The sequence below is a fragment of the Mauremys reevesii genome, linkage group 15 (assembly GCF_016161935.1).
Source record: "Mauremys reevesii isolate NIE-2019 linkage group 15, ASM1616193v1, whole genome shotgun sequence".
NCBI lineage: Eukaryota > Metazoa > Chordata > Testudines > Geoemydidae > Mauremys > Mauremys reevesii.
The window spans coordinates 10,751,241-10,765,721 of NC_052637.1; the positions used below are offsets into that span (position 1 = coordinate 10,751,241).

Sequence of the window (14,481 nt, forward strand, 5' to 3'; positions counted from 1 at the left end):
CAGACATGACAAACTTTGAGTTGGATGCCACTCAATTATATTATAAGGATGAACATGAAGGTGCCGGGTGTTCCCCCGAGCTGTCACATAAACCAATTTGCAAGATGCTTTGTTCCACTATGGCTCAGCAGAAGGGTGAGAGTATTGTTAAATAAACATTTCTAATTAGCATTTATAAAGACCCTTGGGAGAAATATTTCCGGGGCCGGGGTGGGGCTAGTGGGGGTGAAGGGAGATTCTTTTATCCAAATCTTTCATTTGTAAGCTATGGATTAAATCTATTTTACATTCAGTTTCCTCTGTGTGTGTTTAACTGCATGGCTTCAGAACCCAATCTGGCAGGCCTGATCATTTTAGCCATTTTTACTCTTGTATTTGCCTTCAGTAGAACAACTGACATGAGAAAAGATGACCATGTAGAGTCAGTCTCTGCACAGTCATGCACTCCATGGGCCCCGCTTTAGATTTCAGCCATGCAGAGCTATGATCTCATGCAGCAGAAAGGAAATTCCTCTGGATGGGGGAGGTTGGTTAGTGCTTTTTTTTTTATTGTGCAGACAGTACAAATTCCCCAGGCTCAGCCCCTTCAGAAGAGGAATCAAGGGAGACGTAGCTTTCCATGGAGAAGGATACAAGTATGAGGACACCCCTGCACTTTATAAATAGAGAAGGAAGAGCATGTTCTAAAACAGATTGTGACAGTTGCTTGTCCATTCAAGGAGATGCAGGTCTCTCTGCAGAAAAAGGAGAGAGAAAAACCCCAGCTGAGGATCCTGAGTCCTGGTGGCCAAGCACTGATGAATAAGAACTCATCGCTTCAAGCTTGGGCTGTGCTGTGATTACAGGTGAGCACCATCCTCCTGACTGCATTTCTATACCACCTTCCAAACAGGGGCACGAATGTGCTTTGTGAATATTAGAGGGACATGATGGGTGAGGTAATCGCTTCTATTGGATAAACATCTGTTGGTGAATGAGAGAAGGTTCTGAGCTATACAGAGCTTTTCTGCGGGTGAATATTTACTGTTTTAGCTTCTCCTTCCCAGAGCAATGTCAGTCGGCATTTATAGCACCATATAATAGAGATGGAGCGTGAGATCCACATTTTGTGACAGGCCCTCAGTTGGGGATCTGCCCCACTGACACAAATGGAGTTACTTTGATTTACATCAGCTGAGTATCTGGCACAGTGTGCCCCAATGGGGTGGGAAGTGGTGACAGAGTGTTACTAGCCCAGATCACACAGGCCAGATTGTTTCTAGACTCCGGGTTCAGGGACAGCATCTGCCCCCGCCCCCATCCAGTGCCTCTCTTGTTCCTGTATTATCATCACACACTCATTATGGAGTGTGGAGGGTCAATCCCAGTTAGGTTTGCACATCCGCCTGGTTTTGCTTATGGGGGGCTCTACCCCAGTCTCCAAGCAATTGTCTGTGAACAGCCCTGTGTGCTGGGACAAGGGAAATTAAAACCCAAGCTGTGTGTCTGTTAAAGTGGAGGTTTCAGAGTAGCAGCCGTGTTAGTCTGTATCCGCAAAAAGAACAGGAGCACTTGTGGCACCTTAGAGACTAACAAATTTATTTCAGCATAAGCTTTCATGGGCTACAGCTCACTTCTTCGGATGCATAGAATGGAACACACAGACAGAAGATATTCATACATACAGAGAACATGAAAAGGTGGAAGTACGCTTCTGCAGCTCTTCTTTGTCTGTGGAGCAGACAGAAGGTGCCTTTCAGCCTGTGATGGTTGAGGGTACTGCCAGGGGCGGCTCCAGGCACCAGCGCTCTAAGCGCGTGCCTGGGGCAGCAAGCCGCAGGGGGCGCTCTGCTGGTCGCCGCTAGGGTGGCAGGCAGGGTGCCTTCGGCGGCTTGCCTGCAGAGGGTCCGCTGATTCCGCGGCTTCGGCGGACCTCCCGCAGACCCTCCGTGCTTGGGGTGGCAAAATGTCTAGAGCCGCCCCTGGGTACTGCAGTTGTCTCAGAGTTGATCCTAGATTCAACTAAAGCCCAGGAAGGGAATGGTCCTAAATTTGTTTCTGCTAGGAAGAAGGGCACTGTAACTAGGTTGTATCCAGTTAGTGTCCTAGCAAAATCCCAGAGACCAGACAATGTTGGTGCTTGTATTTTGCCTGTTGCTAATGTGTGGCTGGAAAAGGGTGTAGCAACTCTGTTTGATCAGGGTGATACCCTAGCTGGGACACCAGGAGAGCATAAAGGTGCTTTGATTGTGTTACTAACAGACAGTTTGAAAACTTGTAGGAAGAAGGAAAAGATTCCTGAACTTGTGTGTGGCAAAGGGAAGGACAATGCTTCTAACCTTTTGACTATGAAATCTAGCAGTTTGCCTGAAAGAGGATTGGGTAGGAATCCACATGATGAGCCAAAGGTAATTCTGGACGTAAGTAAAACTCAGGAGTTGGCAGTGGCTCGGCAGAGCAATGCTTCTGTGGAGCAAGGTAAAGATAAACTGGTGCTTAGGAAGATTCCTGAAGAGAAAAAAATTCATGATAGTCTTTGCAAGCAGTTTGCTGCAACTGAAGGGTGTGGGAGTAATTTAATCAAGAAAGTTTCAGTTCCTAACAGCCAGAAAATTTCTATTGGGAATGGATCCACTGACTTTCCTTTTGAAAGATCGAGTGTGGCTCGCTTAGAGAAGGTCTCAGATGAAATGAAAAAATGTCAGGAAATTTAAACAGCACTATGACCAAGTGGCTGTGTTTGGCCAGCTTGTTGGGAAGACAATGATGTTGAAGCAGGAATGTCTCCCTGCTGAATCTGTAAGTGAGCAGACTCTGCTTCAGGGTCTGAGGACAGATTTGGTTACTGGTGTTTCAGAGCAGAACCATTTTATGGCTGAACGCTTAAGGATGCAGGGGAGAGCAAGCAAACTCTCATGTTCAGCGGATTTGGATTTGTGAGGTATCTCTTTAAGACAGAGTCCAGCCTTGGAATTGGTAGCGGGAGGGGTGGTGGATCTGAAAACTGGTGAACAGGCTCCTGTCTCTGTTGATGCAAATTACCTGGCTGGCAGGAAGATGAAAGACTTGCTAATAGCTGTTAGCAAAGAGAGCACACCCAAACAGCCAGTGAATTATGTTAAGTAAGAAAGCTCAGAATTTGACCCCTCAGAACAGGGGGAAAAAAAATATCATGCTGATGGTATTAAACAGAAGGCACGGCATAACAAAAATGCTTGTACATATACACTTGCAATGGATTTGTTGTTATTGCTAATGGTGATTTTTGTAACTAATGTGTTGCTAATACCAAACATTGTAAGAACATACAATGTGTCTAATCTTTTGGAAAATCTCTTGAACATGTTAAAAATTATGCATAAGAACGCACTTTATGTTAAAAGACCTTGTAATGCTGATGTTGCACAGTATAGTCTTGGAACTTTTCACAGGAGAAAAGACATTCCAGATCTTATGTGCTGAATGAAAATGGAAACTGAGGCACACTAACATTGCTTTTATAGCTAAATTCCAATATTCCTATACTATGGACAACATTAATATCTACATTAACTTAATGTTAATTGAGTTTCATACATTTGCCAGAGCTTGTATGGATATAGTAGCTATATTCTTTAGCTCTTGGCAAGATCACACGAGACATACAGGAACAAGAGCAGATCCAATACACTATTGTTCTAACCAAGTTTTACCTCGAGTTTGTAAAGAGATTCAATCATGTTATTCGACATGATTTTGATAAATCATTTCTGTTCTATACTGATACGACTTCTAACCCAATACTAGCTATAGTAAAACAGAACCAAGGATGGGGAGCTCTCGGGATGCAGTCAATGATGTTTGTGTCATTCCTTCCTGCATCAATTTTGCGTTGGGGGTGTGACTTTATTGACACAAACTGTGACTGTATAGACCATTATTGCAACCAAGATCCTGTAGTGGCACCAAATCTTCTGAAAATGAGACTAAGTACGGTGTTTCTGAGGAGCTTATGATTTGCTGGTTATGATTATGCTATCTGTATGCATGTATCATTTTTTGTATTTAAAGTTATACGTACTGTCTCTATACTGTCTGTATTTCAAACTTGTGCTATGCTTCTGGGTGACACCCCAGACAATTTGGCATCGGCACTGCCTAGCCTGCTTGATGGCCCATTAGAGACCATCAGCTGTACAATTGACTCACTGAGAGAAGGCAGATACATCTTGTGACTCAGCAAGGCATGCAGGGACATGCCTATGAACAGAACTCTTAGGTTCTTCCATGACATGTGCTGGGTAGCTTGTATTTGAGACAAAGGAAGCACAAGCCAATAGCAAAAGGACTATAAAAGGCAGCAGCAGCATCTACATTTTGTTTTCAATCCTGCTTCTAACCTCTGGAGCAGGAGTCTCAAACTCAATTTACCTTAGGACCAGTGCCAGTCCTCAAATCCTTCATGCCTCTCATAACGAGGCATCCCCATGATGAGCGATGCTGGTGTTGATACTGGGAAACTGGAGTAATATAATATAAAAGTTTTGTTTTCTGAACACCATCTTCAGTGACATTATTGGCCACAAATTATTCCAGTGGCCAACAATTTCACTGAAGATGGTGTTCAGAAAACTAAACTTTTATATTATAATTTTTATTTCAAATTTCTCATAAATAATAAAACTGTCATACAACTTTATACAATTCTTCGCCTCCCAGAGAGTTTTTAGTGTTTGCCAGACACCTGGCAATGCTTCAGTTCTATCAGTTTGTTGACGTTTGGCCTCAGTGACGGAACAGTTGAAACCTTCAGGAATGCAGCAAGACATGCATCAGATAGTTGTGTTTGGTATTTTTACTTGTATTCTTTGTGGGAAAAAGGGATGCTTCCTCTGCGCCAGGGGATCTCAAACTGGGGGTCAGGTTATTACATGGGGGGTTGCGAGCTGTCAGCCTCCACCCCAAACCCCGCTTTGCCTCCAGCATTTATAATGGTGTTCAATATATTAAAACATGTTTTTAATTTCTAGTGGAGTGCAGTCACACTCAGAGGCTTGCTGTATGAAAAGGGTCACCAGTACAAAAGTTTGAGAACCCCTGTTCTACGCTGACTCTGCCTGGTAACTAATGATGTTGCCTCCATGGCTGACTCTGCCTGCAACTAGTGATGGTTTCTCTGTCCCTCTCCCCCAGACAATGGGAGCTCCAGGGGGGGTGGTGCCTGTAGTTGAGATTCTTGGCAATGTGTCTGCCTGGGTCTCTCCTCCGTCTCTCCTCTGCGGGCAGAAGTGGGGAGGTTCTCTAGCCACAGATAGCCAGTGGACCGGGACTTTGAGACCCCTGCTCTGGAGGAACTTTGCTACAAATTGAAGCTCTGAACAAAGGACTGAATGACCCATCCAAGCTGTGGATGTACTCGAGAGACTTGATTTGAATCTGCAGTTTATTCCATCATTGCTAAAAGCCTGAACCAAGAAGTTTACCATTAGATTTTAGATTCTAAAGGATTGGCAACAACGTGATTTGTGGGTAGGATCTGATTTGTATATTGGCCTGGGTCTGGGGCTTGGTCCTTTGGGACTGGGACAACCATTCTTCTTTTACTGGAATATTGATTCTCATAACGAAGCATCCCCATGATGAGCGATGCTGGTGTTGATACTGGGAAACTGGAGTGTCTAAGGGAATTGCTTGTGTGACTTATGGTTAGCCAGTGGGGTAAAACCAAAGTTTTCTCTGTTTGGCTCATTTGTTGTGCCTTAGTAAAGTAACTCCAGTTTTGGGCTGTAATTGCCCTGCTCTAAGCAATTTATCATGAATTGATACTCTCAGTTGTGTCCCACCAGAGGACTCATCATTACATATGGTTAGATTAATTTCCATTAATTCTAACGAGACCGGTGCCTATTGACACTAGACTGCATTGAAAAATCTGAGTAGAAGATTTTAGTTGTTGAGCTCTGGTATATCACGAGGTGGGATATAATAGATAACCCAATATTGATATGACAGATCAGACCAGTTCTCTACCAGAGATATGGGTTGTTATATTAGTCATTGCTCTGATATGGCAGAGGGAGGTCTACATGGGTACCAATCTTCTGTCCTCCGATGGAGACTCCTGGTACTTTCCTCTAAAGTCTACATCTAGCCTTAAAATTTCAACCTGTAACCGTGAGAGGAAGGGAATATTCTGAATATTTATGGTATTAATTCACAAGACTTGATTAACTTTTCATGCTGTGTTCTTCCATTTCAATAGCTCAGCTTGTTTTTTTGTTCCTAGACTCAACCCATGACAGACACCGAATGGAGAAACCAAACAACCATCACAGAATTTATCCTCCTGGGATTCGGGGATCTCCCTGACCTTCAAATTCTTCTTTTTCTAATGTTCCTAGTGATCTACATGGCAACAGTGGTTGGAAACACTCTCATCGTGGTGCTTGTTGTGACAGATCAGCACCTTCACACCCCCATGTACTTCTTCCTGGGCAACTTGTCCTACTTGGAGACCTGCTACACCTCGACCTTCCTGCCCAGGTTACTGGCCAGTCTGCTGACTGGGGACAGAACCATCTCACTCAGTGGCTGCTTCACACAAATGTATTTCTTTGGGTTTCTGGTAGCTACGGAATGCTATCTCCTAGCAGCGATGTCTTATGATCGGTATTTAGCAATATGTAAACCCCTGCACTATTCAACTCTTATGAATACCAGGTTTTTCCTCCAGTTGGCTGCTGGGTCATGGTTAAATGGTTGTTTGGCTAGTACCATCCTTATATTATTCATGTCACCATTAATATTCTGTGGCCCGAATGAAATTGACCATTTCTATTGTGACCCCATCCCACTGATAAAACTCTCCTGCAGTGACACACACCTGATCATATTGATGGATTTCATGCTAGCCTGTGTATTCACCCTGCCTCCATTCCTACTAACCCTGACCTCCTATGTGTGTATCATTGCCACCATCCTGAAAATCCCTTCCACCACCGGGAGGCAGAAGGCATTTTCCACCTGCTCCTCTCACCTCATCGTGGTGACAATTTTCTATGGCACAATAATGATTGTCTACATGCTACCAAAACGTGATAAATTTAGAGACCTGAAAAAAGTGTTTTCTCTTTGCTACACAGTCCTGACTCCCCTGGTAAACCCCGTCATCTATAGCCTGAGAAACAGAGAGGTCAAGGAAGCCTTGTGCAAAGCAGTCAGTAAATGTGGCTTTCACAAAAACATGCAGAGACTCAGAGATAATAACTTAGCCTGACGTTTTCAAAGCTGCCGGGGTGATTTAAGCAATCAGCCCCCATTAAAATTAAATTGAAAAGTCCCATTGAAAAATCTGAGCACTAAAATGAAAAAGAATTGGAGATGATCTGCATAGAGTTACTAAGACAGTTTTTGTGGTCCCTCGCTGTGTCCATGTAACACAACTTATAGGAAATTGCCATTGTGGACAGCTCTGTCACTCTCTCATGTTCAGCACTGACACACACTGTATTATGGTATTTTTCTCCATGGTGTTGGCAGTTCACCCTATGTGAAAAGGGTGGACCGTGTCCAAAACTGCACAGAGCAAACATTGTGTAAGGCACAAAATCCACTAAACATGCAAGTAAATCCCTGGGTACATCCCCTGTTCATTGTTAATCTATGTTAGATAATAAAGTCTTGTAATCAAATTCAGATAAAGTGGGAATTTTTCATAATGTTTCATATGAATATTGTGTGTGCCTCAGTTTCTCCTATGGGGTGCATATTTAATTAGGTAGAGGAAAGGACTGTTTACTCTTTGCAGAGACTTAGAGACATAGGTATGACTGATGCCTAGCTGCCTGGGGCCTAAGTACCCATGCCCATGGAGATTCCCAGAACACAATGGCCACCAATGGGCAGAACTCCTGTGATGTCAAAATGGCAGCGCTGGCTCAGTCACAGGGAGCATGTCAGGGCTTGGCCAGAGATAGGGGAGATGGGCACCATTGAGACCGATAGGACTTCAGCTCTGCAGAAATGACTTTCCAAGGGACCTAAGGAGTTAGGCACCCAAATCCTTAAGTTGGATGCTTAATTCCCTTAGACACCTGTGAGAAGCTCTTCCTGGAGAGCCACTGGTGTCCTTTCATGGTAGGTTCAATCTATGCATTTCCATTGGAAACAGATCCCACATCAACAGAAATGCACTGGATGGATGGGAAACCCCTGCTAAATGTTTGTGAGCCACTGCTGTTCTTTAAGGTGCTGTTGTAACCACTGTCGTTAGATGTTTTGGCTGCATGTATGTGTTCTCTCGTTTACTGCACTGGCTCTGGCCAGGTAGCCAGAACAGCAGACTTTGGTCGAACTGCCCAATAAAACCACCAGACTCCTGTTGAGTAGTGAAGGCACTCGGCCAGGTTTATTGCCAATGAAGCACGGTCCTAGTTGCCCGGAACAATATCTATAGTTACACGAGTATATGTATTCCTGTGACAATGGATATGGCTCAGTGAACAGCAGGTATTTTCTTTTCCCTCCTAGGCTGGACAAAGCTGCTACTCTTCTTTTATATACTGATACAAACAAGTTTCGTATTGTCCCTCTGACATAGTTAGTGACTGCCCCAACGTGGTTTGTTACCACCCAATACCTTATCAAAACATCTCTATCCTTCTTACTGTCATCCTGACTTTATCTTTAAGGGGTCAGCGTGTTCCTCTTATCCTTGGGGGGGTGCTTCTACCATTCTTGGTAATCGGGTGTTCTGGTACCATCCATCTGGAATGTGTTTACGTGACTGCTCAGTACCTAGGAGTACTTCTGTTTTTGCAACTCCAGTCCTGTTCTTGCCAACTTCATATATCAGAGAGTGAACCTGCCACCAGGCATGTCTTATAACACCCTGATTTCTGCTCACAGCCTGACTTTGCTTTATAGCAGACAGGCCTGACTTCTGGTCAGGCCTTAGCCCTTGTAACTCAGGCTCTCTCTACTACAGCCACTAATGTTGCAATCACGCTGTTTTATGATTTGGTTCTCGGTGGCTCTATTTTGGAATAGCGCACACATAGCAGTAGGTAAGAAATGAGGAAAGGTGTGATTATGCTCTGTAGGGTCACTAGAGGGCAGAGGAATGGAAAGATGTAGTGGTGTTGCCCAGTGGATAGCAGCCAAAGTGGAAGGGCAAGAAAGGAGCTGTTATGTTACCAAATGACTACCTGAGGGAAGTGGAAAGGAAGGTGAAGTTGAATAATAGTTTATTAATTGTGAAGAATGGGCCCTGAAGAGAAAAGGACCTCTGCAATATGTAATGAACTATGGAAACTGGCAGATGTTGGGAAGTTGGAAATGGGCTGTTATACTAACTAATGGCCAGCAGGTGACATGACTCAAGCACTGGAAAGAGGCACTATGATAGCAAGAAGAATCCAATAGAGGAGAGCAAAAAAACAGGCTGGGAAATCAACACTAGATGGCAACAGAGGAGAGGAAATGAGAGGGGGTGTCAGAAATACTGAGCAGTGACCATAAGATTTTAGTAGGCAATACAATGGGAAAGTTATACTAGAAAAAGGGCCACTAGGTGGCAGCATAGATTGAATATTAATAACAGGGTAGTGCAAGTACATTATAAAAGGCCATCAACAGAAAGGTTGAAGTGGGACCGTACCACAAACCGTGAAGACGGAATACAAATATGGAAGAGGATTTACATTTTGTAAATCCAACAGGAAGCTCATTTTCCAAAGATAGATCAAATGCACCTGCTCGTCCTTTCAGGTAACTCCAGGTCTCTTCACTGAGTAAACCCAGTTTTGAAGAAGAAATAGGAGAGACAAGAACCTCAGCTGACAAACCCTAAGAAATAAGAGCTCATCTCTTCAAGCATGGGCTGTGCTGTGGTTACAGCTGAGCACCATCTGCCTGACTGCATTTCTATACCACCATGAATGTGCTTTGTGAATATGAGAGGGACAAGGTGGGTGAGCTAATATCTTATATTGCACTACATCCTGCTGGTGAATGACAGAAGCTTTTGAAATAAAGAACAGGAGTCCTTGTAGCAACTTAAAGACGTACACATTTATTTGAGCATAAGCTTTTCTGGGCTACAGCCCACTTCATGAGATGCATACAATGGAACATACAGTAAGACAATTTAAGACAGTTGACAAGAAGGTGTGAGAATACTTATCATGGGGAAATAGATTCAATTTGTGTAATGACCCAGCCACTCCCAGTCTGTATTCAAGACCAAGTTAACGGTATCTAGTTTTCAAATTAATTCCATTTCAGCAGTTTCTCATTGGACTCTGTTTTTAAAGCTTTTCTGTTGCAAAATTGCCACCTTTAAGTCTGTTACTGAGTGACCAGAAAGGCTATAGTGTTCTCCTACTTCTTTTTGGAGACACAAAGGGAACCAAATGGGTGAAAGTTTGAAGTGGGACCTTGTAAAAAAGTTTGAAGACTGAATATAAATATGAGGCGGCATTTACACTTTTTAAATCAAAGGGGAAGCTCATTTTCCAAAGGAAGATCAAATGTACCTGCTCATTCCTTCAGGTAATAGTGTCTCTATTCAAGCCAGAGTTAATGGTATCTAATTTGCAAATCAATTCAGGCTCAGCAGTTTCTCCCTGGAGTCTGTTTTTGAAGTCTTTCTGTTGTGAAATTGCCACCTTCAGGTATGTTACTGAGTGGCCAGAGAGGTTGATGTGTTCTCCTACTGGTTTTTGAGTGTTATGATTCCTGATGTCAGATTTTTGTCCGTTTATTCTTCTGCATAGAGACTGTCCAGTTTGGCCAATGTACATGGCAGAGGGGCATTGCTGGGACATGATAGCATATATCACATTAGTAGATGTGCCGGTGAACGGGACCCTGTTGGCGTGGCTGATGTGATTAGGTCCAGTGATGGTGTCACTTGAATAGATATGCGGACAGAGTTGACATCGAGCTTTGTTGCAAGGATAGGTTAGTGTTTTTGTTCAGTGTTGTGTGGTTGCTGGTAAGTATTTGCTTCAGATTAGAGGACTGTCTGTAAGCGAGGACTGGCCTCTCTCCCAAGATCTGTGAGAGCAAGGGGTCGTCTTTCAGGATAGGTTGTAAATCTTGGATAGGTTGTAAATAATGTACACTAGGGGACATGAGAGTCAAAATGGGAAATATGCAGCTATAGAAAGAAGAATCCACTGGAGGAGAGTAGAGTAACAGTCTGTCATGCCGGGAAATTGATGTTAGATGGAAGCAGAGTAGAGGAAATGGGGGCCAGAGGGTGTCAGAAATACTGACTAGTGACCAATAGATTTCAGTAGCTAATAAAATCATGGGAAAGTTATACTGTAGTATGACCACTGGGTGGCATCATAGAATCATTGGGTTAGAAGGGACCTCAGGAGTCATTTAGTCTAACCCCCTGCCAAGATGCAGGATTTGTTGAGTCTCAGCCATCCAAGATTCATGTCTGTCCAGCCTCCTTTTGAAAACTTCCAGTTAAGGAGATTCCATGACTTCCCTAGGCGGTCTGTTCCATTGTCCTATTGTTCTTACACTTTGGAAATTTTTCCTGAGATTTAATCTAAATCAGTTATTCTGTAGTTTGAACCCATTGCCTCCTGTCCTGCCCACTGTGGCAAGAGAGAACAACTTTTCTCCATCTTTTTTATGGCAGCTTTTCAAGTATTTGAAGAGCACTATCATGTCCCCCCTTAATCTCTTCTTTTCCAAACTGAACATACCCAGTTCCTTTAGCCTTTGCTCATATGGCTTGCATTCCATCCCTTTGATCATCTTTGTTGCTCACCTCTGGATCCTTTCCATTTTCTCTACATCCTTTCTATATTGGTGTCCAAATTTGGACACAGTCTCCAGCTGAGGCCTAACCAGAGCCAAGCAGAGTGGTACTATCACCTCCTGAGACGTGAATGTTATGCCTCTTTTTTTGCAGCAGTATCACATTGCTGACTCATGTTGAGGTTGTGATGTACCACAACTCCTAGATCCTTCTCAGGAGTGCTGCTGCCAAGCCATTTATCCCCTATTCTCTAGTTGTGCATTTAGTTTTTCTTCCCTAAGTGAAAGGATGTTGTAAGGGTGATATGATCTACTTACACCACCCCTTTAATAATATTCAATATATGCTGCCATCTAGTGGGCATTTCTGAAATTAGCTGGCCTTATAACAGGCCATCAACTTGGATAGGCATCTCCTAAAAATGAAAGCCGGTGTTTGTTCATGATCTCAAATATTTCACACATAAAAGCAGCAAAGAGTCCTGTGGCACCTTATAGACTAACAGACGTTTTGGAGTAGGAGCTTTCGTCGGTGAATACCCACTTCGTCAGATGCATCCGACGAAGTGGGTATTCACCCACGAAAGCTCCTGCTCCAAAACATCTGTTAGTCTATAAGGTGCCACAGGACTCTTTGCTGCTTTTACAGATCCAGACTAACATGGCTACCACTCTGATATTTTACACATAGGTTCATTAGACTTAAAAAAAGTTGTAATTATACAAGTCACGCTGTACACGTCCCATTGGTCATTGTTAGCTACAAAGCTTTGGAGTCACAAAATGAACCAAGTGGGAGAAAAGCTGAAGTGGGACCATATTAAAAAGTGTGAAAACTGAATACAAGTATGAGGCATCATTTACACTTTGTAAATCGAAGGAAGCTCATTTTCCAAAGTTAGATCAAATGCACCTGCTCATCCCTTCATGTAACTGCAGGTCTCTTCAAATGAGAAAATCCAGTTTCTGCAGAAAGAGGAGAGACAAGAACCTTAGCTGATGAACCTACATCCTGGTAGCCAAGTCCTGAGAAATAAGAGCTCATCACTTCAAGCTTGGGCTGTGCTGTGGTTACAGGTGAGCACCATCTTTCTGACTGTATTCCTATACCACCACCAAACTGAGGCATGAATGTGCTTTGTGAATATTAGATGGACAAAGTGGTGAGATAATATCTTATATTGCACTAACTCCTGTTTGTGGGGGAGAGAAGCTTTTGAGCTACACAGAGCTATTCTTGAGGTGAATATTAGCAGTTTTAGCTTCACCTTCCCACAGCTGTGGCAGTCAGTGTTCATAGCACCATTTCACAGAGATGGAGCGTGAGATCCATGTCTTGTGACAGGTCCTCAGTTGGGGATCTGCCCTGATGATACAAATGGAGCTACCTTGATTTAAATCAGCTGAGAATCTGGCTCACTGTGTGCCCAATGGAGTGGCAAATGCTGATAGTCTTACCAGCCTAGATGACCAATGCCAGATTGTTTCTAGACTCTGAGTTCAGGGACAGGGTCTTCCCCCGAGTGCCTTTCTTGTTCTTGTGTTATCATCCCACAATCATTATGGTATGGGGAGGGTCACTCTCCAGTTAGGATTTAACATCAGCCTGGCTTTTGTCCCGTCCTAACATCCACCTTCCAAAAAGCTGTATTTATTTATTGCTACATAGTGAATGTCAGTAAACAGAAAAGGCATTGCCAGTCCCTCACCACCTCCCCATCACCTCCACAGGAACGAAGGGAGAATTTACTCCACTTCATAAATTTATGGCATAAAGTGATCTCTTGTGAGGGGTGGGGTGGTAATTATTCCTTCTCTTAAAGGACACTGAAATGCTGAATATACCAGGAAACATTGTTAGATTAATTTCCATTAATTCTAACAGAAAATCGACGCCTAAGGAAAATAGGTTGCACTGGAAATCTCAGTTCAACGTTTTAGTTGATGTATTTATTGATTCTGACTCCTAAGTCATGGCATGATTCTGGGAATTGCCAGAAGTGAAATACTGCATTTAAGCATCATTGTTAAGCTTCACTATGTCACCAGATGGGATACAATAGTAGATAAAGAAAGAGTCTCACCTGTCGTATCAATACCCGGCTACCAGAGAAATGGACTGTTATATTAGTCATTGCTCTGATGTGGCAGAGGGTCCTCTACATGGATACAAAAGATCTGTTCTCGAACTGAGACTCCTTCCACTTTGAAGTCAACATTTAGCCTTAAAATTTCAGCTGGTAGCCAGGAGAAGGTGGAGAGTTTCTGAATATTTGTGGAATTAATTCAAAAGGCTTGATTACCTTTCAGCTCTATGTTCTTCTAATTCAATTGCACAGTTTGCTTTATTGTTCCTAGACTTAACCCATGGCAGACATAATCCTGAGAAACCAAACAGCTGTCACAGAATTTATCCTCCTGGGATTCGGGGATCTCCCTGACCTGCAAATTCTTCTCTTCCTGATGTTCCTAGTGATCTACATGGCAACCGTGGCTGGGAACATGCTCATCACTGCACTAGTTGTGGTTGATCAGCACCTTCACACCACTATGTACTTCTTCCTGGGGAACTTGTCCTGCTTGGAGACCTGCTACACCTCCACCATCCTGCCCAGGATGCTGGTCAGTCTCCTGACTGGTGAGAAAACCATCTCATTCAATGGCTGTTTCTCACAACTGTATTTCTTTTCTGTTCTGGTAGGTACAGAATGCTATCTCCTAGCTGCGATGTCTTATGATCGG

The 14,481-nt window shown here is 43.3% G+C and overlaps 1 protein-coding gene across 1 annotated transcript; it reads left to right on the forward strand.

Annotated features, from left to right (window-relative positions):
* The first annotated feature begins 6,253 nt into the window (after window positions 1-6,253).
* Window positions 6,254-7,234, forward strand: LOC120383637 (olfactory receptor 2AP1-like). Its single transcript, XM_039501805.1, has one exon. It carries the CDS (start codon window positions 6,254-6,256, stop codon window positions 7,232-7,234), a length of 981 nt encoding a protein of 326 aa, XP_039357739.1.
* The last annotated feature ends 7,247 nt before the right edge of the window (window positions 7,235-14,481 follow it).

Excerpts from the sequence above, each read along its gene's own strand:
- LOC120383637 (XM_039501805.1), top strand. The coding sequence starts at position 6,254 with ATGACAGACACCGAATGGAGAAACCAAACAACCATCACAGAATTTATC.